General features: G+C 39.1%; 1 protein-coding gene across 1 annotated transcript in view; it reads right to left on the reverse strand.

Annotated features, from left to right (window-relative positions):
• Nucleotides 1–453: 453 nt before the first annotated feature.
• TMC1 (transmembrane channel like 1) overlaps nucleotides 454–25661 on the reverse strand; it is a 65861-nt gene continuing 40653 nt past the window's right edge. The window contains exons 11-21 of the mRNA XM_054397937.1: nucleotides 24135–24279; nucleotides 21871–22065; nucleotides 16083–16262; nucleotides 15711–15863; nucleotides 13119–13247; nucleotides 8561–8628; nucleotides 6637–6876; nucleotides 3046–3171; nucleotides 1866–1944; nucleotides 1632–1767; nucleotides 454–722 (exon numbers count right to left, since the gene is read on the reverse strand). Of these exons, the coding sequence (XP_054253912.1) occupies nucleotides 454–722; nucleotides 1632–1767; nucleotides 1866–1944; nucleotides 3046–3171; nucleotides 6637–6876; nucleotides 8561–8628; nucleotides 13119–13247; nucleotides 15711–15863; nucleotides 16083–16262; nucleotides 21871–22065; nucleotides 24135–24279 (1720 nt within the window). The remainder of the gene's footprint in view (nucleotides 723–1631; nucleotides 1768–1865; nucleotides 1945–3045; nucleotides 3172–6636; nucleotides 6877–8560; nucleotides 8629–13118; nucleotides 13248–15710; nucleotides 15864–16082; nucleotides 16263–21870; nucleotides 22066–24134; nucleotides 24280–25661) is intronic.

Genomic DNA, 25661 nt, shown 5'->3' on the forward strand with positions numbered 1-25661 from the left:
ACACTACTCTTTAAGCTTTTTAATACTTTTGCAAAGACTTTACAGTAATCATCTAGCTTTTGAAAAGATTATAGTTTTTCTGTGTAAAATCTGAAATCTTTGGGTAAGCATATCTGACCTGCAGAAGACAAGAAAAAAAGAAAAGATGTTATGGAGACACTTTCAGGCTTTTAAGATAATCAACCGAATACAAAATGATTTTCATTCTTCCAATAAATATCCCCAAGTTTTGTAACCTACTGATACAGATAAGACATTTTTGCAATGCCTTGAAATGCAAGAAGGCATACACAACATTTTCTTCTGATGTGTCCCATCCTGCAAAAAGTGAAGCACATGACTAACTTCCATGCACATGAAAGTTGACAACAAATACAGTGGACTTCTGCACTTGCAGGACTATGCTTCTGTCCCTCAAAGTCCTTCACCCTGTCACAATGTACCTGAAGCTCCTTATCTGTAGTTGGCAGGGTTCCTGGGCATTCCTGGCTGTGGCCCGGGCAAGCGTGGATTTCCAGGTGGGTGGCCTGGCGCTCCATAGCTCCTGGGACCTGGTGGCCTTGTTACAGCTATGGATGGAGGAGGAAAGTTTCCTCCTCTCATCTGTGGTGGATAGTGGCCATTCAGAGCAGGGCCTGAATGCTGGAGTGCCTGAGAGCAGCTGGCATCTTGTGGCTGGTCTGTCTTCTTCACTTCATTGCCACCTTGTCCTTTCTTGTTTTCTGAAAAGTGTTCAGAGAACAGCAAAACTGAACATGGAAACAAGAAGTTCCCTGAGAGGGAAATCTTGCAGCTGTTTGTCCACTTCAATGCGTGGCAGAAAGTCTGGGGCCTTCCATGACAAAAGCCTGAAATCTGAGGTAATGCACCTTCAGTCTTGGTGCCATATTTGTCCTCCAGTCCTTTCTGCAAGATCCAACTGGAGGAAAGTAGAGTATTTTCCCAAGCAGCTAGGCAAACTTAGGTATCATCTACAAATGATGATGAAGGTAGCAATTACAAAGTTAAGCATGCAGGTTTCAAGGCTGCAGATATGCCTTCCAAAAACAGTCATCTCTAATCCATATTTCTCTGCTAGTTTTGATCTCATACTGGTTCAATGGCATGGGTGCATCATGGGGAAAATTTAGCAGTGCCTATGGGAGAGGAAACAGCCAGTGAAAACTTTCAGGACAAACTGAACCTGGCTGACCAAACTAGGCAGGCTTTCTGATAAGGATTGCTACTGTAATCATTGTAGCAATGCACTGTCTTGCACAGCCCTGGATCAATGAAATACGATACAAGGGTGAGGATTTGGACCCAACTGGTTTGTGATAGAGCAGTTTTTATGCCTTTAAGAGCAGGCTTTTAAGTATTTCTTTGCAGGGCTGGAATCTTGTGATTCATTATAACTATATTACAGTTTTGTTTTTTTTTTTTTTACTTTGGTGCTGCTTGGTGTGGAATAATGTTACAGTATTTCTTAAAATAAATGAAGAAAATAAAAATGTACTGGAGATTAAACTTGTGTTTCATATTTGGAATGTCTTTCAGGAGACTATGACGAAGGGAGTGGTCAAGGGTGTGAGGAAGACTATGGTCTGGCATGCATGAATTCCTCATCCTGAGGACTTCAGAACAGTCATTACCTTGATTTGGAGTGGATTCATCTTTCTTGTTTTCTTTTTGCTTTGGCTGTGGTGGTTCTGTCTCAAATGGATTTTCATCTTGTTCATTAGATTTTTGTGCCTTTTGTTTATTTCTCCGTTTATTTTCTTCTGCTTGCTAATGATTGGGAGGGAGACAGAGGGCAAATTTCAGTGACCTGAATGTATTTTCTAATATTTAGTAAAACAAAAAATCAGTAATTCTCTATTCCTTACACTTTGTAGCTTCTTTTTAAGTTCCAGGTTAGCTTCTTTGTAGGATTTGGATGTAGCATTGAGATAATAAATGCCCAGGCTAAATGTAAAGAAAAATATTTTCTTGTTAGGTAGTGATTTGAATACAAAGACTCCTTCAATATTCATGTAGCAAATACAGTTGTGTTAATAAAAGGTCTCTATTGCTAATTTATCATACTTAATCAGTGGTACTGATTTGACAATGAACAATGTGCTTCCTTACACTATGAAGAAGGCACTGCTATTTCAGGGAAAAAATATTTAAATTATTCTGTCTATTAATACTCTACATTCTATCTTATAGTAGTTAAGGAATATGATGTTAAGTAAAACCTGGCAAAATTTAATCACAGAATTTCATTTTCCTAATGTAAAATCCTTCTGTAATTTCTACTGTATTCTGTTATCTTTTCTATATTTATTGGAAGTCCTGCAATACAGGGTTATATCCCAGTCTACATTAAGTTAACTTTTACTTCAGATGTACGCTAAATAATTTGTATGGCTATCAGCTATATGCTAATATGATTACAGCATATAAAAAATGGCGTTATAAGGCAGGACTCAATATGGTCTCTGAGAAAGACTATTCCAGGTCATTGTTCTTTCCAGGTACTAACGTACAAAAAAACCCCTCAAATACCCTTATTTCATAAAGTCTCCATCACCTTGTAACACACAGTTCCAACAGCACAGAGTACATTGTTCGTTAAGGAAAGGCCAAGGCACTAACTATCAGACTTACTGAATGTTACTGAGAAATAACACTGCTTCAGGATGGTCATGTTTCTATTGAAACTGCTAAGGATTTATAACGTATTGTTGTGTCTGCTGCACAAGCTGCATAAAGTCATAGCACTTCAGAGGCCTTGTAGTTTCTTACATCTCAATAGCATTGTTATTATAACAACAAAGTTTTTGAAAAGCAGCAACAAAAACATTAATGCCATTAAAAAAATTCTTAAAAAAAAAGTTATTACCCTTTGTGCAAAAGCACATTAATTATGGTAAAATAAAAGGTTCACGAATTCTTCAAGTTGCTCATCACAGGGCAGTTAGCACTATACATAATTAGATATTTGGGCAGTGAATATTCAGACTGAAAGAACCTTGACAGTCCTTAGGTTAAGAAAGCTCTGAGTTAATGTTGCATACATACACCATCAGCAATATAAAAGGCAGGATGAGTCCAGGGTTAGATGCATAACCAAAAACTTTCCCAAACCAGGAAGGGAAATCAAGCTCCAGAGTTTCTGATATGACTTCAAACATTCTAGTCTTTCCACTATTAAACAGAAAAGTTGACAATATATCATGTATAAATATTACAGTAATGTCAATGCAGTATTACAAATATATCTATTAATGATACCATATCAAGCTTGGGGAAAAAACACAACATATTAACATTATTTTAAACCTGAACACTGGAATGTTGTTTAAAATAATATTTATGTATTTTAAGGTGGAAAATAGGCATTACTAATATTTTTATTTTATGCTCGTGGATTTTGCCACAGTTACTGTCAAGATTACTCGTCAGAGTCAGTGCACCAAGCTGTGAACAAAAAAGACAACTGAATTTTGTGCTCTGTGAAGACCTGGTTAAAAATTCAAATCTCTTTTTTTTTTTTTTTTTTTTTTTTTTTTGTGGTCAATAAACAAAGAAATGGCCAGCTTGCAATTGGATTCTGATAGTACTGCTCGGTGTAATTATTTTTCTTCCCTGTGTATCAAAGCTGTAGAAGCCAGTGGCTGTATTCTGAGAGGTGTTTGTTGTTGTTATGGCAACCTAATAACCTTTCTCTGTAATTGTTCCATGGCCAGCTTATCCAGATAGCATTTTCTTCCAGGACCATTAATAAGATTTTCTTGAAGAAGTGTTTTAATGTTCCCAGAGTCCCTTCCTGTTTATTTCGGGTTTGGCTGTGTGTTACAATATAGAGTTTGAAGTTTCTTACTTGAACAAGACCAGCAAAATGGATTTTTAAATGTATTGAAACTAATAGGTAGTTTTAGTTGGTTAAAGGAGTTGCCACCAAAATATCATTGAAAGTTACATGGACTATTGCACATTTTTTAATGAGGAACAAAGTGTCTTTGCATTTGACAAAGAAAAAAAGTTGCAGGCACTACTCGTTTTCCCACTTTGAACGGTAGTATTACAATTTCAGTAATTATCCTTTCAGTAACTGCAGCTACTCAGATCTGACTCCAGATGTCTCCCTCTGTACTTTCTTTGGTATGGCACAAATAAAAAATCTTTTCATCTCTTGCTTTTTTATCATTGCTCATGTAAATTCAAGCAATTTTCTGTTGTATCAAAATGTTTTGGCAACTCATGCATTTCTTCCTGTGTCTATTACAGGTGGCTAGAAATAATCTCACAGATATTTTCCAAAGTTATTGTGGCAAGATTTCTGCTCCCTTACAAAATGCATTAGGGATTGCTTGGATAGCATTCTACTCACAACAGTAACATAGTAGTCAAACCACTCATTGGAATCAGTAATGTGTCTTTTACTATTGTTCCAGTGTTGCTTTGTTAATATTTTAAAACAAATTATGAAAGCCTTTTAAAAAATTAATTTCATATACTGACTGTTGTCATGCAATTATTATAGTAATATATAATCATACCTGGCAAGTAAAGATGATGAAAATGGTGCTGGACTTTCAATGTAGTGTGTACAGAATGAGAAAGTGTGACAACATCTAAGCTAGCTTGAAGGCAAGACCTTTGTATGCACAGGCAAGGAACACTAAATTTTTAGACTCACAGAATTATTTGGGTTACAAAAGACCTCTAACTACATCATGTAACCACGCTAAGATTGGTACTAAACCGTGTCCCTTAGCACCGTGTCTATAGATTTTTTTAAACATCTCCAGGAAGGTGATTCTACTACCTCACTGGGGAGCCTATTCCAGTGTTTCATAACCCTTCCAGTGAAAAAGCTTCTACTAATATCCACTCTAAAAATCCCCTGGTGTAACTTGAGGACATTTCCTTCAGTCCTATCATTTCTAACTAGGAAGAAGAGACCAACACCCACTTCACTAAACTGTCCTTTCAGGTAGTTTTAAGGAGTGGTAAGGTCTCCCCTTACATCCTTTTCTACAGACTAAACAACCCTAGTTCTCTCAGCTGCTCCTCAGAAGACCTGTTCTCTAAACCCTTCACAAGCTTTGTTGTTCATCTTTCAACATGCTTCAGCATTTCAATGTTGTTCTTCTGGTAAGGGACCCAAAACTGAACACAATACTCAAGGTGTGGCCAGCCCAGCTGAGTACAGGGGGACAATCAATTCCCTGGTCATGCTTGTCACACTATTCTTGATACAGGCCAGGATGCTGTTGACTGCCTTGGCCACCTGAGCACACTGCTGGTTCCTGTTCAGATGCCTATCATTAAACATCCCCAGGTCTTTTTCTACTATGCAACTTTCCAGATACTCAGCCCCAAGTCTGTAGTGTTGCATGGGGCTGTTGTGGCTCAGGTGCAGGACCCAGCACTTGGACTTGTTGAATCTCATACAACTGTCCTTGGGCCATCAATCCAGGAAGCATTTGCGAAACACGGATGATCTGCTCCATGACTTTTCCTGGCACTGATATCAGACTGACAAGTCTGTAGTTCTCTGAATCCTTCCTCCAGACTTTCTTGTAGGCGGACATCACATTTGCCAAACTCCAGTAAACTGGGACCTCCCCAGTTAGCCAGGACTGCTGGTAAATGGTGGAAAGTGGCTCGGTGAACACTTTCGACACATCTCTCAGTGTCCTTAGATTTTTGCCATCTAGTCCCATAGACCTGTGTATGTCTAAGTGGTTCAGCAGGCCACTAACCATCTCCTCTTGGATTATGGGGCAGCAATCTTCTTCCCATACCTCTCTTCCAGCTCAGAGGGCTGCATACATCCAACAAACAATTGGTCCTACTACTAAAGACTGAGGCAAAGAAGGTATTGGGTACTTCAGCATTTTCCTCATCTCTGACCACTATGTTAACCCTTGCACCCAACAAAGGGCAGCAATTCCCTTTACTTCTCCTTTTGTTGCTAATGTTATTTATAGAATCATATCTTGTACCCTGTAGTAGCTGACACCATACCGATTCCTAGCTGGGCTTTGGAGTTTCTAATTTTTCTCCCAGTGTGGCATCCCAAAAACTTTGTACTCTTCCTAGATGGCCTATCCCTTCTTCCAATGACCATAAACTCTCCTTTAGAAGGGACTAATGATTGTGGTAGTTGAAGACTTCAGAAACAGAATCATCTTCACAATAGTATTACAGATGCATGAAATACTGTCAGTTGGAGAGAGGCACAACAGTCAAAGCCTACACCACCACACGTTCAGCATACCATATGTTCTGATAAGCCCCTCCTAAAGCGCATATGGAGATGTTTCCTGAAAGCCATCAATCTCAACCAAGTAGATCAGAGATGCATAATGTATCACTGCTCTACATCTTAAGAATAATTTATGTCTTAATTACAGTAGTAGTGACAATTTTTTCATTAAGAAAAGATTTTCTGATCTACACTTCAGATAAAACTGTCTAAAGAATTACTCAGCTTTCTAGTATTCCAGCTTCAGGAGTTATCCACAATGAGAAATATTACAGAGTTAAATACTCAGCCGACCATGTGCTAATAATTATTAAGGAAACTCTTTTTCATTATTGTACCATTCACTGTGATGTGATGAAAGAGTTCATTACATCAATAATAAAATGCAAAAAAACCTGAAAGGACCACAGTCAAAAGATGGTGGGATGGAGACAATGGTGTACACAGCAGGCAGCGTGGAGAGAAAAAGGATGAAAAGCAGCATAGCCATGTAGAAGTTATTGGATCTGGAAGCCTTAAAGACCCTCTCTTGGGGGACATTGCAGCACATCACTGCCCAGCACTGCAGGTACATTGAAGTGTGGAGGCGGAATACATTGATGGCTGGGAGACATGGAGCATAAAAAGATCCCATCCTAGAAAAGAAGTAAGAGAATTTTTTTTTTTGCAGGACCTGTGTGTTCCTGTCTATCCACTCATGCCCTACATGAATGTGCTTTGCAGCCATATACACTGTGCACTCAGAAATCAAGTTCATAAAATCATCTTTATGGGTTTTTTTAGTGGTCTTATATCTTTACTCTTGTTTTAAGAAGGAGTTGTATGAAGAGAATTCTCATATGATTTTTTTTTTTTTTGTTACAAAGACCTCTTTGCAAATTAAATGATCACCTAATAAATACACTCCATTCTTTGTCCCACTAGTTCAGGTAGCACCTCACTTGTGCTGTATAAAAAAGAACAGTTCTCAAGCTAATTATTACCAAATTAATCTTGTTTAATTTTATTATTTTTCTTAATATACTAGCACTATTTCAGGAAGGATGCTTAGCTGACATTTATTTTATTACTATTGCCACAGTAGTTTAGTGCTACACTCCAACAAACTATTTAGCAATTCTGTTAAATTTGGGGGTTTTTTCCTTATTTTATATGTCTGCATGATTGTAACACTGAAACAGTTGGGATTGTTTTATTTTTATCACGCTTCATTTCTTGTGCCATGCTTACTGAAGAGCAATTACTTTCATTTGTCTGGCCAAATAATACAGAATGTAAGAGATCAGGAATCACCTTCTTTCTTAATCTTTGTCTAGGTGACCAGGACTAAGCTGCTTTGCCTCCAAGTGCCTCATTTTTTTCTATTTAAAAAATAGGAAACAAATCTTTGTGGTTGGAAAGACCTTCAAACTATCATGACAGATTCTATTATGTTAATGTCTCCTTTCCCTTTTAATATATCTTCAATTAAAACATAAAGTATTTACTAGTCTACACTGAATGGAGAGAGTATTTCATGGACATGTTCCTTACCCTCATAGAAATAATTTGCAAAATACACCTCAATTTCCTCAAGGTCAAAATCTGGGTAGCTTATAGCTATTATCATAAGTTTTCAGTATAACATAATAGAATAGAATTTGTAAAGTTCAGATAAAACAGAAACCAATTTATCATATATATATATATATAAAATAAGGGTTTTGGCCATGTATGTTTATTATAATTCCGCCAAACCTCCAAATTCGTGTGATGTATTTGATTCACTTTAGGCCATCAGACATTATTTTGAAAGACACTTCAGCTCTAGTGCCTTACATGGCCCTGCAAATAAAAATTGACATGTAAATGTGGTCACAGCCTAGTAGCGTGCAATTACCTGAAGGGTGCTGCCACAGTTTCTGTGCCAGAATGTGTATATTGGTGCTCAGAAGCTTAGAAGTGTATGCATGCTTTTTCTGAGGCCTTTTTTCACAGGACACATGGGGAAAGAGTGGTATGGTATTTCAAAAGGCTGAAATTCAGATCAATACAGTACAAGCCAGGTGCTTGTTTTAATAATCAGTCAGTCAACAAAAAGTTAAGACTGATCTATGCAGCTTTTTGCTGGTTAGTCTTACCAGCTCATTTCACAACCCAGATGCATCTAGTTGCATTTAGCCCAGAACTACTACTGAAGTGCTCCCACTGATTGCAGTGTACCAGAGTTTGATTCATATTGCATTAAACTTCCATCAAAATAAAGGACTGGGACAGGGCCAGAATTTTTCACAGATACAGCTACACTCCTGCATGCGAGCCATGCTTTTCCACACCTACCAGATCATGCCTTGGTTAAAGATCAGTCCCAGCACATTTCCACTTATATCAAACTCAGAATATGATGGCTGGAAGAAAGAATACAGATTCTTTCATTAAGCTTGCACAAAGCGTTTCAAGGTGATGACTCACAGTAGATTTAAACTGTCACATACAGAAGCAGCATACCGGCATTCTGTTGTAAGGCCCCTTGTTGCATCTTACCATCAAGTCACAATATGACTCAAAGCCAAGAGACATACATTAATACAGATTGCAGTACTTCACTGAAACTTTTTTTGAGATTTGTTCAGAGCTAAACTTTAAACCAATAGATTTTCCATTGGAGTAGCTGGTAGTGATAATCTAAGGTGTCCTCCAATGCTGTACGAGCCATGAGGCTGTTGTGGTTTAACTTCTGTTTGAACTATAACACTATCTTTCATATTTTAACAGTTTCACTGTTGAGGAATTCTTTCTAAGGATTGATTGAAGTTGCAAATCATCTTCCTGCTTAATGTAAATATCTTATTTCTCATTTGAGTATATTTGATTCTAATATTTACTTAAAGTTTCAGCCTTGAGCTCTCATTTTTAATTGGTCTGCTGAAGAAAGCACAGTATCATAAATTTTTGCTTCCAGTATGGACACATAAATACCATTCTTTAAAGAATCATAGATTCATAGAATCAGTCAGGATTGGAAAGGACTACAAGGATCATCTAGTTCCAACCCCCTGCCATGGGCAGGGACACCTCACACTAGACCAGGCTGGCCAGAGCCTCATCCAGCCTGGCTGCAAACACCTCCAGGGATGGGGCCTCAACCACCTCCCTGGACAACCCATTCCAGGCTCTCACCACTCTCATGGGGAAGAACTTCCTTATGTCCAGCCTGAATCTCCACACTTCCAGCTTTATTCCATTCCCCCTAGTACTATCACTACCTTACACACTAAAAAGTCCCTCCCCAGCTTTATTCCACTCCCCCTAGTCCTATCACTACCTGATATCCTAAAAAGTTCCTCCCCAGCTTTCTTGTAGGCCCCCTTCAGATACTGGATGACCACAATAAGGTCACCTCAGAGCCTTCTTTTCTCCAGACTGAACAGCCCCAACTCTTTCAGTCTGTCCTCACAGGAGAGGTGCTCCAGCCCTCTGATCATCCTTGCGGCCCTCCTCTGGACACATTCCAGCATGTCCATATCCCTCTTGTAATAGGGGCTCCAGAACTGGATGCAGTACTCCAGGTGGAGTCTCACCAGAGCTGAGTAGAGGGGGAGAATCACCTCCCTTGACCTGCTGGCCACACTTCTCCAGATGCAGCCCAGGATCTGGTTGGCTTTCTGGCCTGCAAGTGCACATTGACAGCTCATGTTGAGCTTCTCATCCACCACCACCCCCAAGTCCCTCTCCTCAGGGCTGCTTTCTATCCAGTCACTGCCCAGCCTGGATTTGTGCTTGGGATTGCCTCAACCCAGATGCAGGACCCTGCACTTGGTCTTGTTGAACCTCATGAGGTTGGCTTGGGCCCACCTCTCCAGCCTGTCAAGGTCCCTCTGGATGCCATCCCTTCCCTCCAGCGTGTCTGCTGCACCACACAGCTTGGTGTCATCAGCAAACTTGCTGAGGGTGAACTCCATGCCACTGTCCATGTCACCAACAAAGATGTTGAACAAGACTGGTCCCAGGACTGATCCCTGAGGGACTCCACTTGTCACTGGCCTCCACTGGGACACGGAGCCATTGACAGCCACTCTTTGGGTGCAGCCATCAAGCCAGTTCTTTATCCATCTCGTGGTCCACCCATCAAACCCATGTGTCACCAGTTTGGAGACCAGGATGTGGTGTGGGACAGTGTCGAAGGCTTTGCTCAGGTCCAGGTAAATGACATCAGTTGCTCTCCCCTCATCTATTAATGTTGTGACCTTGTCATAGAAGGCCACCAGGTTTGTCAGGCAGGATTTGCCCTTGGTATACCCATGCTGACTGTACCAAATCACCTCTTCACTATTCTTCTGTCTCAGTAGTGCCTCCAGGAGGATCTGCTCCATGATCTTATCGGGCAGAGAGGTGAGACTGACTGGCCTGCAGATCCCTGGTTCTTCCTTCTTCCCCTTTTTGAAAATGGGAGTAATGTTTCCCCTTTTCCAGTCAGTGGGGACTTCCCCAGACTGCCAGGACTTTTGGAATATAATAGAGAAGGGTTTAGCAACCTCATCTGCCAGTCCTCTCAGTAACTGTGGGTGTATCCCGTCGGGTCCCATGGACTTGAACACTTTCAGGTTCTTCAGGTGATCACAAACCTGATCTTCACTTATGATGGGCAGTTCTTTCTTCTGGTTCTTGCCATTAGCTTCCATGACTATTCCAGGAGTGTGGCTGGAGGCCCTTGCAGTGAAGACTGAGGTAAAGAAGTCATTGAGAACCTCAGCCTTTTCTAGGTCCCTTGTGACCATTTCACCTGTTTCCTTTCTGAGGGGGCCCACACCTTCCCTAGTCTTCTTTTTACCATTAACATACCTGTAGAAATTCTTGGTGTTCCCTTTAACCTCCCTGGCTAGATTCAATTCAAACTGTGCTTTGGCTTCCCTAACTAGGTCTTTTGGTGCTCGGGCTGCTTCCTTATATACCTCCCATTCCAGATGTCCTTTCCTCCACTCCTTGTAGTCCTTTTAAGTGACAGTGTGTCCAGCAGCTCCCTGCTCATCCAGGCAGGCCTCCTAGCAGTCTTCCCTGTGTTTTCTTTGTTGGTATACATTGCTCCTGGACACAGAGGAGGTGGTCCTTGAATACTGACCAGCTGTCCTGGGCCCCTCTTCCCTCTAGGGCATGACACTTTGGCCAGCAGATCCCTGAAGTGATCAAAGTCTCCATGTCTGAAGTCTAGGATTGTAAGCTTAGAATACGTCCTCCTGGCTGCCCTGAGGATCTTAAATTCAACTGCTTCATGGTCACTGCAGCCAAGGCTGTCTCTGAGCCTCACATTGGTTACCAGCTCTTCCCTGTTGGTGAGAACAAGGTCCAGCATAGCACCTTTTCTTGTTGATTCCTCTGCCATTTGGAGGAGGAAGTTGTCATCTATGCAATCCAGAAACATCCTGGACAGCTGGTGCCTTGCTGTGTCGTAGTTTTATATTTCCGAACTATTCATCTGAGCAATTTCATTTTGTTTTTCCAAATCTTGAAACATTTCCATATTTCTTCTTTTACCCTATTTATTTGTCTGTAACTCATTAACACTTATGGCTGAAAATACTGAACACATTGCATTTGAAAAATGACTGAAATACACATGTACTTATTAGCTTATGTACCAGAACAAGCACTAGGAGACTACAGCCTCCATCCGCTCTGGATATCCATGATCACCTCAAATAGCACTAGGCGCACACAACAAGAAGTCCATGCATAAAAGTATGCAGATTCAGAGTAAAATAGCAAGACAGAAGAGGCTTAAGGAAGTTCAAATGGAAGATAAGTCATACTAGGTAAAGAGTCTGTCCTACAGTCTTCAGAATGGCTTTCATGTTCTAATCCATTCAGACTTTCACTGATCATGGATGTCCTGAGAGGGAAAAGGCTATATCACTTTAACATCTTTGGAAAACACAATATATGAGCTATTTCCTGTCAGGTGTAGCACTAGATAAAATGATTCACCAGTCCTGTTTGAGACACATTATAGAATTGGAAGACTGAACCTTGTGATAAAGACCAAAATCTCATAAGAACCAGCAAATGACAGTGGTATTTTTTCTATAGAAAACACCAAAACTTTCTCTTGCACCTGAAAATTATCATTTTCTGAGAGGTTTCTTTTAGTAAAACAATAAATTGTGCAGGCACGAAGGTAAAATTTTGAAGAAAGAAAGATAAATGTGTGCCAGAACAGCTACACTGGCTGCTCATGCAGATAACTTTAAATGACTCATCTCCTTTCCATACCTCTCATTAATTACAAAAGAAGCTTCAGGAGCTTCACAACCTTTGCCAATATCCTGATTACTACTTAACAGGTAGAAAAGCAACATCAGACCTTAGCCTGTAGATTTCTTAGCTGGTTAAATTAATTTAGCTCAGATCTGTGTAAAAGAGCAATAGTCTCAGCTCCCAAGTGAAGGGTTTATACTGGCTTATATTACGGGACTTACTAAGTTTAATTTAGCTATACTAATTATAATAAAACTATATATAATAAAATTTCTACAATAAGTTTCTTCATGATTTTCTTCATACTGTGTGCTAGAAGACCCTATCCAAAATCCCATGAAAATCACTACGATTGTATTCTGTAGAACAGGAAATCAGCCTTCAAATTGGAAATATGTAAAAAATGTGTACCCATCTTCCTTAAACAATTTTATAAAAAAAAAAAAAGCCCCACATTTCATAAAGTTACCAAAGAGTAATGAAGGCAGAAGCAAATTCTGAGAAAAACTAACATAATGCAGTTCAGAGATTTTAAAGGCTATGCATCAGCCAACATTTCCAACATTGAATGAAAAATGTAGCCATCTACAAAAATGTGAAGTGCTAATCTGACAAAGACCTTTAAAATAATAAACCAGATACTTACAAATCCATACTCCAAATCCCAGCACCAGCAGTAATTAAAAAACCTAACAAAGACAGCTCTCAAGAAATCGCCAATTAGAATTGTGATGTAAGTTGTCATCGTATCAGAGACTGTGAGTCGCACAAATTCCTGTTAAAGCAGTATTTTGTGTTAACAACGATATATTTAAACAATTAATAATTACAATAATAATGAAATACTGGACTAGGTCCCTAACTGCTTATCCTGCTTCAATATGGGAAAGAGTCTGATCCTCTTCTATGTTCACTGATTCTAAAAGCCAGGAGAAAAACTGCTCCTCATTTGCTAGAACTACCCTTTGTTCTAATTTGCCTTCATACTAGCAGATGAGACTTTCAGGGATTAGACTGGGAAAGGCTTCCAGTCAAGATTGCTTTGGATCCTTTTGACTTTGGGAGCATTTTTTAATATTAAAACAAACAACAAAAAACCCACCTTTACTTTCTCAAGAACCACAAAACTTTCACTGAATTTGCACAGGAAAGACAAAATTCCTAATGAAAATTCTCATTCCTCTTACTAAATCCTTCTGTGATATTATTCTTCCTGATCTGAAATTATGGAGAAATTTAGCCTAATGATGAGCCTTTGATTTTCTTAGCTTATTATTCAGCATCAGTGAAAATAAGAGAGTGACTGTTTTCCCTGTCTTTCTATTCACTACTGGTGATTTATTCAGTTAGGAGGTGAAATTATTGGCAAAGTGATGGGGCAACAACAGTTATGATTCAGTGGCAAATTCATTCCCATGCATAAAAAAAACCCCAATAGAGAAAGAGGAATGTTAGAAAACTCTTTGGAAATGACATTTCACATTAATAGATCAATAACAAACGTTCAGTTCAGTTTAATAAAATGATTGAGCAATTTTACTATTAAACCAGTATTACTCTTTTGCATTGTCACAGAATGTAAGAGCTTGGAAGGGATCTCCAGAGATCATCTAGTCAAATCCTCTCTGCCAAAGCAGGATGACCTAGGGCAGGCCACACAGGAAAGCATTCAAGTGGGAGTTCTAAGTCTCCAGAGAAAGAAACCCCAAAATCTCTCTGGACAGCCTGTTCCAGTGCTCCATCACCCTCACTGTAAAGAAATTTTTTCCCCATGTTGAGGTTAAAGCTCCTGTGTTCCAGCTTGCACCCTTTGTTCCTTGTCTTATCACTGGGCACCACCAAAAGAAGACCATCACCCTCACCTTGACACCCACCCCTCAAATATTTATAGACATGGATAAGATGCCTTCCCAGCTTTTCTTCTCAAGTCTAAACAATCCCAGTTCTCTCAGTCTTTCTTCATAGGACAGAAGTCCCACAGTGATCCCTATAGCTCTTCATTGGAGATCCCTGTGCCTCTCAAACTGAGGAGGCCAAAACTGAATACAGTATTCCAGGTGTAGTGTCACTATGACAGAGTAGAGTGGGAGGAGAACATCCCTAGACCTGCTGGATCTTCTTTTCTTGATGGACTCCAGCATACCATTAACCCACTTGGCTGCAAGGGGCACATTGCTGTGCCATGGGCAACTTGCTGTCCACTAGGACTCCAAGGTCTTTCTCCATGGGACTGTTTTCCAACAAGACAACCCCTAATCTTTACTGGTGCCTGGTGAAATTCCTCCCCAGATGCAGACTCTACACTTGTCCTTGAACTTTGTGAGGTTCACTTTAATCCAGCTCTCCAGACTGTCCAGATCTCATTGGATGGCTGCACAGACTGATGGGGTGTCAACCACCCTCCCCAGTTTTGTATCATCAGCAAACTTGCTGAGGATACTCTCAATCCCCTCATTCAGAGCATTGATGAAGATATTGAACAAAACTGGACCCGTTACCATTCCCTGGGGAACACAACTGGCCACAGGCCTCCAACTGGACTCTGCACCTCCAATCACAACTCTATGAACACTGTTGTTGAGCCAGTTACCAATCCACCTCACAGTCCAGTCATCTAAATCACTTTTCTTGAGTTTGCCTAAGAGGATGTTATGGGTATCAAAAGCCTTGCTGAAGTCAAAGTAGAGGATATCCACTACTCTTCCTTCATCTGTCTTACTTGACTAAAGATAGAGATGCCTTCTCAGAAGCATCCTGCTGCAAGACCTATCTTGCATGTATTTCCTTCTTGAGCTACTACATTTAATTTTTTTTCTCTTTAAGTGCATTTTAGTCAGAAAGTGGTATTGCCTAATTAAAATTTTAATCAGAATTACAACTTCTATTAGAAGTTGTGATGAATCCAGCTTTCTGAAATTGCTAAACACATTTTGCAGGACAAAGATGGGCTGAAGAACTAAGAAAGTAGTGAAAAGAAGGGCAGGAGTTGGGGAAGGGAAGTAAATACTTTCAACACTATCAACAAGCAGGAGAAAGCATTTCCTACCAGACAGCTTCCAAAAAAGACTCAAATAATTTTTTCTCAACTTTTTAGACCAGGAAAACATCCCACACCTACTTTTCCACACATTATCTCACCTTAATGCCGCTTATCAGTAGAAATAAAGAGGGCTGAGATATCACATCTTTAACAGATTATGATCTATTTTCAAATATAAGCTCAAAGCAGTTACATTACCTGTCCTACCATTGTTTCCCAGCATGGCCCTCTGGGAACATCTGCAGGGTCCACCTGTATTGGAGGAGCAGTTGAATTTTCTGGAATAGTACCATTGTACAGACTGGCTTCCCATATTGTCATATTATACTTTACTATCTTTTCTTCTTCCAACTACATAAAGAAAAAAATTGGGGGAAAAAAAACACAACATGAGTTTGTTACCAACTCTCAACCTTTTCTACTCCAAGATTCTCATTACCAGCCTAGACATGGACATGATTTACAGTATGGAAAGAAAAGAGCAAATTTTATTATGTCTGTCACTAGCTAGAAAACCTCCTTTTTGCCCAGATACACATTAAAAACGTTGAAGAGAGGTAAATAACTTGCCTTGAGATTGATTTCATCCATTAGGGCAATAATGAAAGTGTAGAGATTGCCAAGAAAAAGAGCAAAGATTCGTCCCAGCTGCCATCTTAAAGCTATTCGAGGGTGGTAGTTTTCCAGAGAACTGATTACATCAAATAAAGTAGGACAGAACATTCCTAAAAGTGACATAACCATGTTCACCTGCAAGGAAGGAAAAGAGATAAAAGAGAAAGAAAAAAAAAAAGTTTAGATAAGTTAGAGGCAAGTTCTTTTATTATTATTACTGATTTGTGAGGGGAATGTATTTCTCTTACTACTTTTTATTTGGTTTTTGACTTAATGAAAGACAAAATCCACTATACAAATCACAAGATGTTTTCACAAAAGAAGAAAAGGATGAAAAATCAGTTGTAATCTACTGCAGATGTATATATGAGATCTCTTTTTCTTTTTACATTTTTTATGTTTCAATTAAACAACTGAAATAATAAAATGTTAGTTATTCTGACTAGTACCTACACTTTAACCAAAATTCTATTAGAGAACTTCACAAAACCTGTTTCCAGTACTGTTTATACTGTATCTCTACCACATATTCCCAACAGACACATAGATATTCTATAAAAAACATTCCTACTATAAGGATCACTGAGCCCCAATCCCTGCTCTTCACAAGACTACCTAAAACTAACCCATACAACCAAGAGTACTGTAGAAGTCCTGACAGGTTTGGTATTATGACCACTTCCCTGGGGATCCTGTTTCAGTGATCAACCACCCTCTCAATGAAGAACTTTTTTCTAATGTCTATTCTGAACTTTTCCTGCCATAGATTCATTCCATTTCTTTGTGTCTTGTTCCTGGATGCCAGAGAAAGGAGATTGTCATTTTCCCCTCTGCTGCCTCCCGCTGTGCAAAGAGTGATGAGGTCACCGCTCAGCCTTCTCCTGTCTAAGCTGAATAAGCCAAGGCACATTACCCTCAAGCTTTCCCCATCTTGTTTGTCCTACTGTTAACACACTGTAATAGTTTGATGTCCATCTTCTACTGAGGAACACAAAACTGCACACAAGACTCCAGGTGGGGCCACACCAGTGAACCTCCATTGACCAGCTAGTAATGCTGTGCTTGAAGGCACCCCAGGATGTGGTTGGCTTTTTGGATGCCAAGACCTTTAAACCTAAGACTTTACAGCAAACATAGCCCAGCATGGTAAATCTGCAGGAGTCAACTACAGCAAACACAACCAATCATGAAACTTAAAATTCCAATATATTTTAACAGCTTTATATCTTGTCTGTCAATAGAAATATTCGATCCTGTCATGATACTGCGGAATCTCAGATCACAATCCTCATTGTCTCTGGGGTCTCATATTCTCTTATGGCTACAATTTCCAGGGATAAATGTATGCACAAGAGTAGATGACCTGTGACACACCAAGGGTTGGGCTAGCCCAAGAGCTGCAAAAGGATGAGCAATAATAGGGCAAACATATATGAACAACAAGTCCTGGATTCCAGCTCCACCAGTCTGGGAACTTGTTCAGTTAGGTGTGGTTTTCATGTAATTAGTAACCTCCCGTCCTGAAGGGTCAAACCCAAAACATGGCCAAACTCAGACAATGGGCTAAGCACCTGTGAACATGTGAACCTGTAAACTTCCTGGGGTCCAGATGGTCCGATAAACATATAGCACACCTGTGAACTGTTGTGACCCTGGCTAGGTTTGGATATGTCCCATCCTCTAGGTTCAGTTATCAGGTTTCTCTGTTACCAAAGGGCATTAACTGTCTTCAGCCAATATTTAAACCAGCCAAGAAGGCAATTTGCCATGTTCTCACCCAGAAAGTAAGAGCCAAATGCTGCCAGAGTAGCAGCTGAAGAGCTTGTCCTAATTGGCAACAAATTACACTTGGGCCTTGCACCTGGACCAAGGCAGAAAGGGGAAAAGCTCCAAGAGAACTGAATCCCAGAAGAGCCATGGAAAGACTGCAGCCCAACAATGGAGCACAAAAGAGAGAGAGGCCCCCTAGACCTCTCTGAGCCAAGGGAAAGCTCCAGGCCATGAACTGGGCTTGAGAAGAGAGAGGTCCCTAGCCCTCTCTGAGCCTAGGGATGCTCAAATTATAGTCACAACATCTGGGAAGATACCAGACAGAGGAGCAAGTCATGAGTCCCCATCTAATCTGCAACAGAATCCCATTTGTAGGAAACTGCAGATCACAGCACCTTTATTTCCAATTTGAATCACTGTATTGAAAATTCTTAGATTTGTTCTTGAATCATTTAACTGTCTTCATATATGAAATGTATCATTCACAACTGAGTAATAGAACCTGTAATTATACTTGGTAAATAAGTTGCAGCAGTGTTTGAAGATATCACTGCCAGAAATATTAAATATGAAAAATATGTCTTATTACACCTCCAGAAGTATTCACTTTCATGCCTTAGATCAGTCTTCTTTCAGTCAGATGTAAATTTTGTCATTCATAGCACTGCTAGGTACCTTCTACCATTCCTTCCCTTTAAGCTCTTACAACAGGGTGCTTTTGAGAAGGCATCTCTATCTTTAGCCAAGTAAAACAGATGAAGGAAGAGTAGTGGATATTGTCTACCTTGGCTTTTGCTCAATTAATTTGTTGTAGTTCTCATATTGGAAAACATAGTGAATATATATATTTTGAATAAAAGTATGTCCTTCAAGCAGGTCTAAATATAGTACATTATTGAAATTTTGCTTGTTGCTGCATGGCAACAGTAACAGAAGTCACTGTTTTTCTTTCTCTTGAACATTCAGTATTTTATATATTTTTATTATACGCTGTCTTTTTTAACCATTTATCTGAAGCAAGCTCATTCTTTCTTAGTTTCTTTCTAATGTGCTTCTTTTAATGCCTTGATTTAATAGATGTTCCCCATCTCAAAAGCTCCCCATCTCAAAAGACATTATTAAGATAAGAAGCAAAATGAGATACAGAAACTGGCAAAGCTGAAAAGTGAGAAATTATTACAATCAAAAATGCAACATTTTGCTGAGACAAAATGCAGCACATTGAACTTTCAAAGCCCCAAAACTATGATGAGTTATGTATTTGAAAAGCATAAATATTTTTCATATAGTTTCATAAATACATTATCATTATATTTTTTAGTTGCTTGTGAAGGATTTTGCTGAACAAAGCAATTAACCATTAAATCTTAGCCACTTTAATATAGTCTGATTTCAGAAAGGAGCTGATTTATATTCTGGACTTCTTGTCAACTTGAAGCTCACCTACTGAAGCAGATTTTCTTCCCTTTTATTTATTACTGATAGTTTCACTACTCTGTGTGACTTAAAAACTATGGAATGGTTTACCAGAAGAGAGGCTGCATGGCACTGTGGGTATATGGTAAAGTTACAGCTGATAGCCATTGTGGCCTTGTATTCACTATTTGCTGAGCGAATCTCAAAGGTCTTTTTTCCTTACTGAGATAGAGTTTTCCCTAGGGCAGAAACAACAATGAAGAAGCAGCCACTAATAACTAAAATTCTGGTTCAAAACACATCATGTCTTTCTGTAACATTAACTACTTTAGATACCAGGTCTTTACAGTACACTCTGAAAGCTAGAAAATTACTGCTGACATAAGCTTTCCCTGCTGCCATTAATCTGGTGAGAAATCCTGTGACTGCTACCATATTTAAGCACCAGTATCCAGGCCTATTAAACTGTTTCAACACAACATCAAATATTGAACACTGTCTGCTCATTAGTTAAATGATAAGTTCATTTAAAGTAACTAGTCTCGGTAAAATAAATCATGTTTTCCACTAATAAAGATTGTAGTAGTCATAGATTTGACTGGAATCTGCTGAATAATGTGCTAACAACTTGTGTTTCCAGTAAGTTCCATTAAAAAAATCAATAGAGATAGAAATTATATCTCATAATAACAAAAACTCTCTTATGATTTCTAGAATTAGAGCATTGACAACATGGTTTAATAACTTCAGTGCAAATGTACTCCACATACACTACTAGCAGAATATTCTAATATTCTCTGGCTGAATATCTGTTGAGTTGTTTCAGATTGCAAGATGCTTATACTACATCCTAATGTGTTAACTACCTTCTGTAAATTGAGAAAAGTCAATTTTGTTCAGCACTTTTCACCTAGTTTCAGGACATATTAACAAGGGAATCAGAGGCACTATTCTCCATTTTGCCTGAATTTCTCCATTTTTCCTGAATTTCCAAAGTCCTGGGGAAATTGTTACACAGTGCAAGAATCTTCATTCGTGACCAGTCACTAAGCAACAGTCATGTATAGGGAGTGGTACAAAGGCTGATGGCAACCTGCAACTGTCCCAGCTTGTCCATTTCCACTAATTTGCTGTTCTCCTTGACACATTAGGAAATTTTATCTGAACCGTGATCTGATATAACTAGGTAATGACGGAATGGAGAGGGAATTTAAAAATTTACTTGTGTCGGAAGAGAATAGAAAGGAAAAGGCCTTGTCCACAAAGTCACCTTTATTAGGCTGGCAGCTTCAGGAACAGATGACATAAAATGAATTTACCCTGGACTTCTCCAAGTCACTGTAATTCCTTGTTAACATTTTTTAATCCCTTAATCATATTCCTTAATTAGTTTTCAGTGTAATGAAAAAAAAAACTTACATAAGGAGTTTAATTTTTTCATGAAAAATGTAATTTTTTTACACACTGTTTCCTGAATCGTATGCAAGAGCTGCATTTGCATTTTTCTAAATATTACATTAAGAATTAATATTAAATCAAAAGCAACATTTCATACTTCACAAATATGTTTTTGCCATATAATGGCAATATTGCCTTAACCACTTTCCTTTACAGGCACAGCCACTCCAGATCTTAGTTCTGTGATATGGTCTCCCTAGCAATACTTTTTGTAAAGCAATCAAAAATAAAACAACAATTGTAAACATGCATATGTTTAACTTCTTTCCAGTCTGCAGCAGTAACAGCTTTCAGTAGAACAGTTCTTGTTAGCACAAATTTGTTACCACACCTTTCAGCTGAAAGAAAGCTGAATTCCTCTTGACCTGTCTTTATCTGCTAGTCTGTTGTCACTTTTTTAACTTGTGTGGCTGCAAGCCAAATAGTTTTTGTTTCTTTCCCATCAAATCAAAATGTAATTACTTTTCTTAGTAATTTAATCTAACCTAAACAGCCTATCACAATATATACAGTAGTGTCTTTGCTAGGAAAATAGCAACTGTGACACCAGGTGCTTATTCCACAGTTATAGCAAACACAGTCACTATCATTATCCACATCTATCAGGCAGACCTGTGTGAGCTCTAAAAAAGTAGATTAAGCACAAAACCATGTACTGGATTCTTGGACTGGGCAGCTGGAACTGGAAAGTATGTGTTTTGTTCTATGGCTAAACTGCAGAGTTGCATCTATGTGGCCCCAAATAATTTGGACAGTCATTTTGCTTGGGCCAGTGTCAGAAGAAAAGCAATAGGAGAGTGGGTTCCATAAAGAGGTCATGTGATTCCATAGAGTGGCTGGAAAACAATCTTCACACAGCAGAAGAAAGGTAAACACTTCAAATAAAAACTAAATACTAAAGACATTGTAAAGAATTAACTAAGGAATAATAATTTTAATGAAGCAGGAAGCAAAGAGACAAGAAAATTATTTTGTTTTACATTTACCATCCTTAATTAGTATTTAAAAAATCAGGAAAAAAGGAAAAAAAAAGGCAACATGCAGAGTAGAGGAACACAGTTTCAAGCCACATCTATTTTAGAAATTTGCTAGCACGAACTTCATTTCTTTCCCACCACCCGTAGTTCTCCAAACCTTCCAGTGCAAATTTCTGGGATCTTCTGACAACAAAAAAGATGAGGTAGCCACTCCCAGCAAGTGTGCATAGAGCTAAGAAGTTAGCAAGAACCCTCAGGAACCGAGTCAAGTGAATATTTTCTTCTTTTCGGCTTTCCTGCTCCTCCACGATAGCTTCCTGCACTTGTTAGAAAGAAAAGAATATTATGAGTACTTTGAAGGTCAAGACACCACATTCCTTCCCTAGTTGTTAGAAGTCAAATAAATTACAAAGATGCAAATGCACACTGGGCATCATGTTTAGAGATCACAGAATCACAGAATCAGTTAGGTTGGAAAAGATCTTAAGGACCATCAAATCCAACCTGTTACCCAAGACCTCATGACTACTAAACCATGGCACCAAGTGCCATGTCCAATCCCCTCTTGAACACCTCCAGGGATGGTGACTCCACCACCTCCCTGGGCAGCACATTCCAACATCTAACAACTCTCTTTGTGAAGAACTTTCTCCTCACCTCAAGCCTAAACTTCCCCTGGTGCAGCTTGAGACTGTGTCCTCTTGTTCTGGTGCTGGTTGCCTGGGAGAAGAGACCAACCACCTCCTGGCTATAACCTCCTTTCAGGTAGTTGTAGACAGCAATGAGGTCACCCCTGAGCCTCCTCTTCTCCAGGCTAAACAATCCCAGCTCCTTCAGCCTCTCCTTGTAGTGTTTGTGCTCCAGACCTCTCACCAGCCTCGTTGCCCTTCTCTGGACATGTTCAAGTATCTCAATGTTCTTCTTAAATTAAGGGGCCCAGAACTGGACACAATACTCGAGGTGCAGCCTAACCAGTGCTGAGTACAGGGGCAGAATGACTTCACTGTTCCTGCTGGCCACACTATTCCTGATACAGCCCAGGATGCCATTGGCCTTCTTGGCCACCTGGGCACACTGCTGGCTCATGTTCAGACTACTATCAGCCAGTACCCCCAGGTCCCTTTCTGTCTGGCTGCTCTCCAGCCACTCTGTTGCCAGCCTGTAGCTCTGCATGGGGTTGTTGTGGCCAAAGTGCAGCACCCGGCACTTGGACTTGTTGAATGCCATCATGTTGGGCTCTGCCCATCTGTCCAGCCTGTCAGGGTCCCTCTGCAGAGCCCTTCTACCCTTTAACTGATCAACACCTGCTCTCAACTTGGTGTCACCTGCAAATTTACTGATAACTGACTCAATCCCTTCATCCAGATCATCAGTAAAGATATGGAACAGGATGGGTCCCAGCACTGATCCCTGGGGGATCAGTTGAGATGAGCATACATTGTCTCATAAAATCTGGTTTGAGATGAGGAGATGAGCATACATTGTCTCATACAATCTGGTTTGAACCTTAGTGGACCCTGAGATTTTGACTGCCAGAGTTCATGTTGCTTCTGTTGAGCATCGGCTATACAACCACTGCAGAAAGGAAGGGTGTTGTACGTTGGATAGCACAGCTAGTGTTTGGTCCTCTAGCTCCCACACTGACCCAAAAGTATAAATACATTCTTTTACATAGATATCGTTTCATTCTTTTCACATCAGTGCATCCTGCCTTCTGTCCCAGAGTCTTCACTTAATGACTCTTGAAATCAACATACCCTATAAACTAAAAAGAATAGTAAGAAAACTTTGCATTGTCTTGAAAACTGGGCTATATTTCATAATTAATTTGGAAAGAAAAACTTTATATTATGCAAGGACAATAATATTTTTCTTTCTGAGAGGCAAATATACCCTCAAAATTCTGAGGCAAGTTTTTCTGACATGACAAATAGACCTTTGTAGATGATACTATGGTCTTATAGTCTCTCTTCAGTGTAGCAAGTGAGGAAGATAACACGAAGCCAGTAAAATTTTACCAGTGTTTTTCAAGATTTTCAGAAGAGTACTGTAGAAGCTGGCAACCATCCAAAACGAGAAAAAGGAGATTACTTTTACAGCAGAATCCTTTTTGTAAAACTATTACTGCAGTCACAGAGGACACAAAAGATCCCACCAATACTCTATTTTTTTCCTTTTTTTTTTTTTTTTATTTTCCCCCACAATCAAAGGAATATAATTAAGATGGCAGGGCACAAAGGCTCAGACTCAGAAGGATGCTGAATTGCCAGTTCTAGTTTAAGCTTCTCGGTCACAGCCACAGTTAATACTCAATCTTAGTTTCATTTGATTTGAACCAGTGTGAAACATAAATGAGGCTAACTCTGCTTATTGAACTCCATTTTACCTTAAAACTTGTTGTGATGGAGGCAAACTTATTGTCTGCTGTCTCAGGATTGCCAATGAGGTAGTCCCAGCTTGTGAACATTTTCCAGCTGAAATTAAAACTAGTATCATCCCCACCACCATCATCATTTGCATTCTTTGCCATTCTACAAAATTCAGAAAGACACAGAAAGACCTCGTTACAGCTAGTTCCACAATGTGAGTGTAACTGTTAGATTTTTACTACATGCTAATGTTGTTCTGAAAAAAAATTACATTTTTTTTCAATCAGTTTTGTTATACTAAATCTGGAAATTTCAGTGCAAAACAATGCATAGAAAGAGATTTTCATATTTAGAAAATTTGAGCTCACAATACACATTTTGATGAGATAAATGTAATTCATTAACACCTTACAGAAACCCTGGTAGGTAAGAAACACAATAGGAAAACGATATCAAGAATATCTCTCAGATAGAAAGCTACAGAGCATGATGTTAGAGTCTTAATAGAGGAAAAAAGAATTTAAAATAACAACCCAGAACAAAACCTGCTTATGCCATATAAAAGTATCACTATTACAGCTTACTGTCTTCCCTTTCGTCTTCTATGCACTTCTATGCACTATAAACAAGATTTTAAAGAGTATCCAGAAACAGTGAATTATTTCTTTAGTGACCTGACTTGATCTTGACTAATAACTTTTTTATTTCAAATTGTTGTCACACCTGTAATAGTAGGAATCTTGATTCTGCATACTTATCACTTAATTCAAACCATTAAGCACAAGTTTGACTATATCTTTGTGTATTGGTAAGTTATAAACTATATAGCCTTCACTACCGTATTAATTTCCTGGTCAGGAAAAGGCAACACCTATTTTAAAGTTCACTGATGCAGCAGATTTATGTTATTAATATCAATATATTCTACACACCACAATTTTAATACTCCAGTGAAATATATACTTTCAAATGGGAGAAGAAAATAGCACATCGATAGTACAGAAAATCCTTCTGACCTGTCATAAATGAGTATCAAGGTGGTTGGTTTCTTTTACTGCTCATATACAGAAGAGACAGAGATCATGAAAGGTTGTTGGTAGGACCTTGCCCTGATTGAGGTTTCTGGACTAGGATAATTCTTTCTCTCTTAATGAAAGTCAACACTCTTGAGGTTGAGATATCATTTCTTTAAGACCAGCAATGATTCTATCTTATGTTATGTACTGGAAGAGCTGCAGAGAGGAGTTCTGAATCTAAATATATCCTTTGAATAGGAAAATAATTATAGTCTTCACTAACTACATCTTTCATGTAGACAATGCCTTTCCAAGATCTCAGTCAAGAGCAGAAAAAATGGTAGCACTTTCTGTTACACTGCTTTTAGTTCCTATGCCCAGTCTGTTGTTTTCTGGAGAACCGGCAAAGAGCTGAAGAATACAAGAACTGTTCATAAGTCCAACTGAATATTTATTAATATTACTGTAATATATCCAGATGGGAAGTTAACATGTTCAATGTGTTTTTCCTCAAGGATATTCTTTTGT

Source organism: Indicator indicator, chromosome Z, assembly GCF_027791375.1.
Source record: "Indicator indicator isolate 239-I01 chromosome Z, UM_Iind_1.1, whole genome shotgun sequence".
NCBI classification, from domain to species: domain Eukaryota; kingdom Metazoa; phylum Chordata; class Aves; order Piciformes; family Indicatoridae; genus Indicator; species Indicator indicator.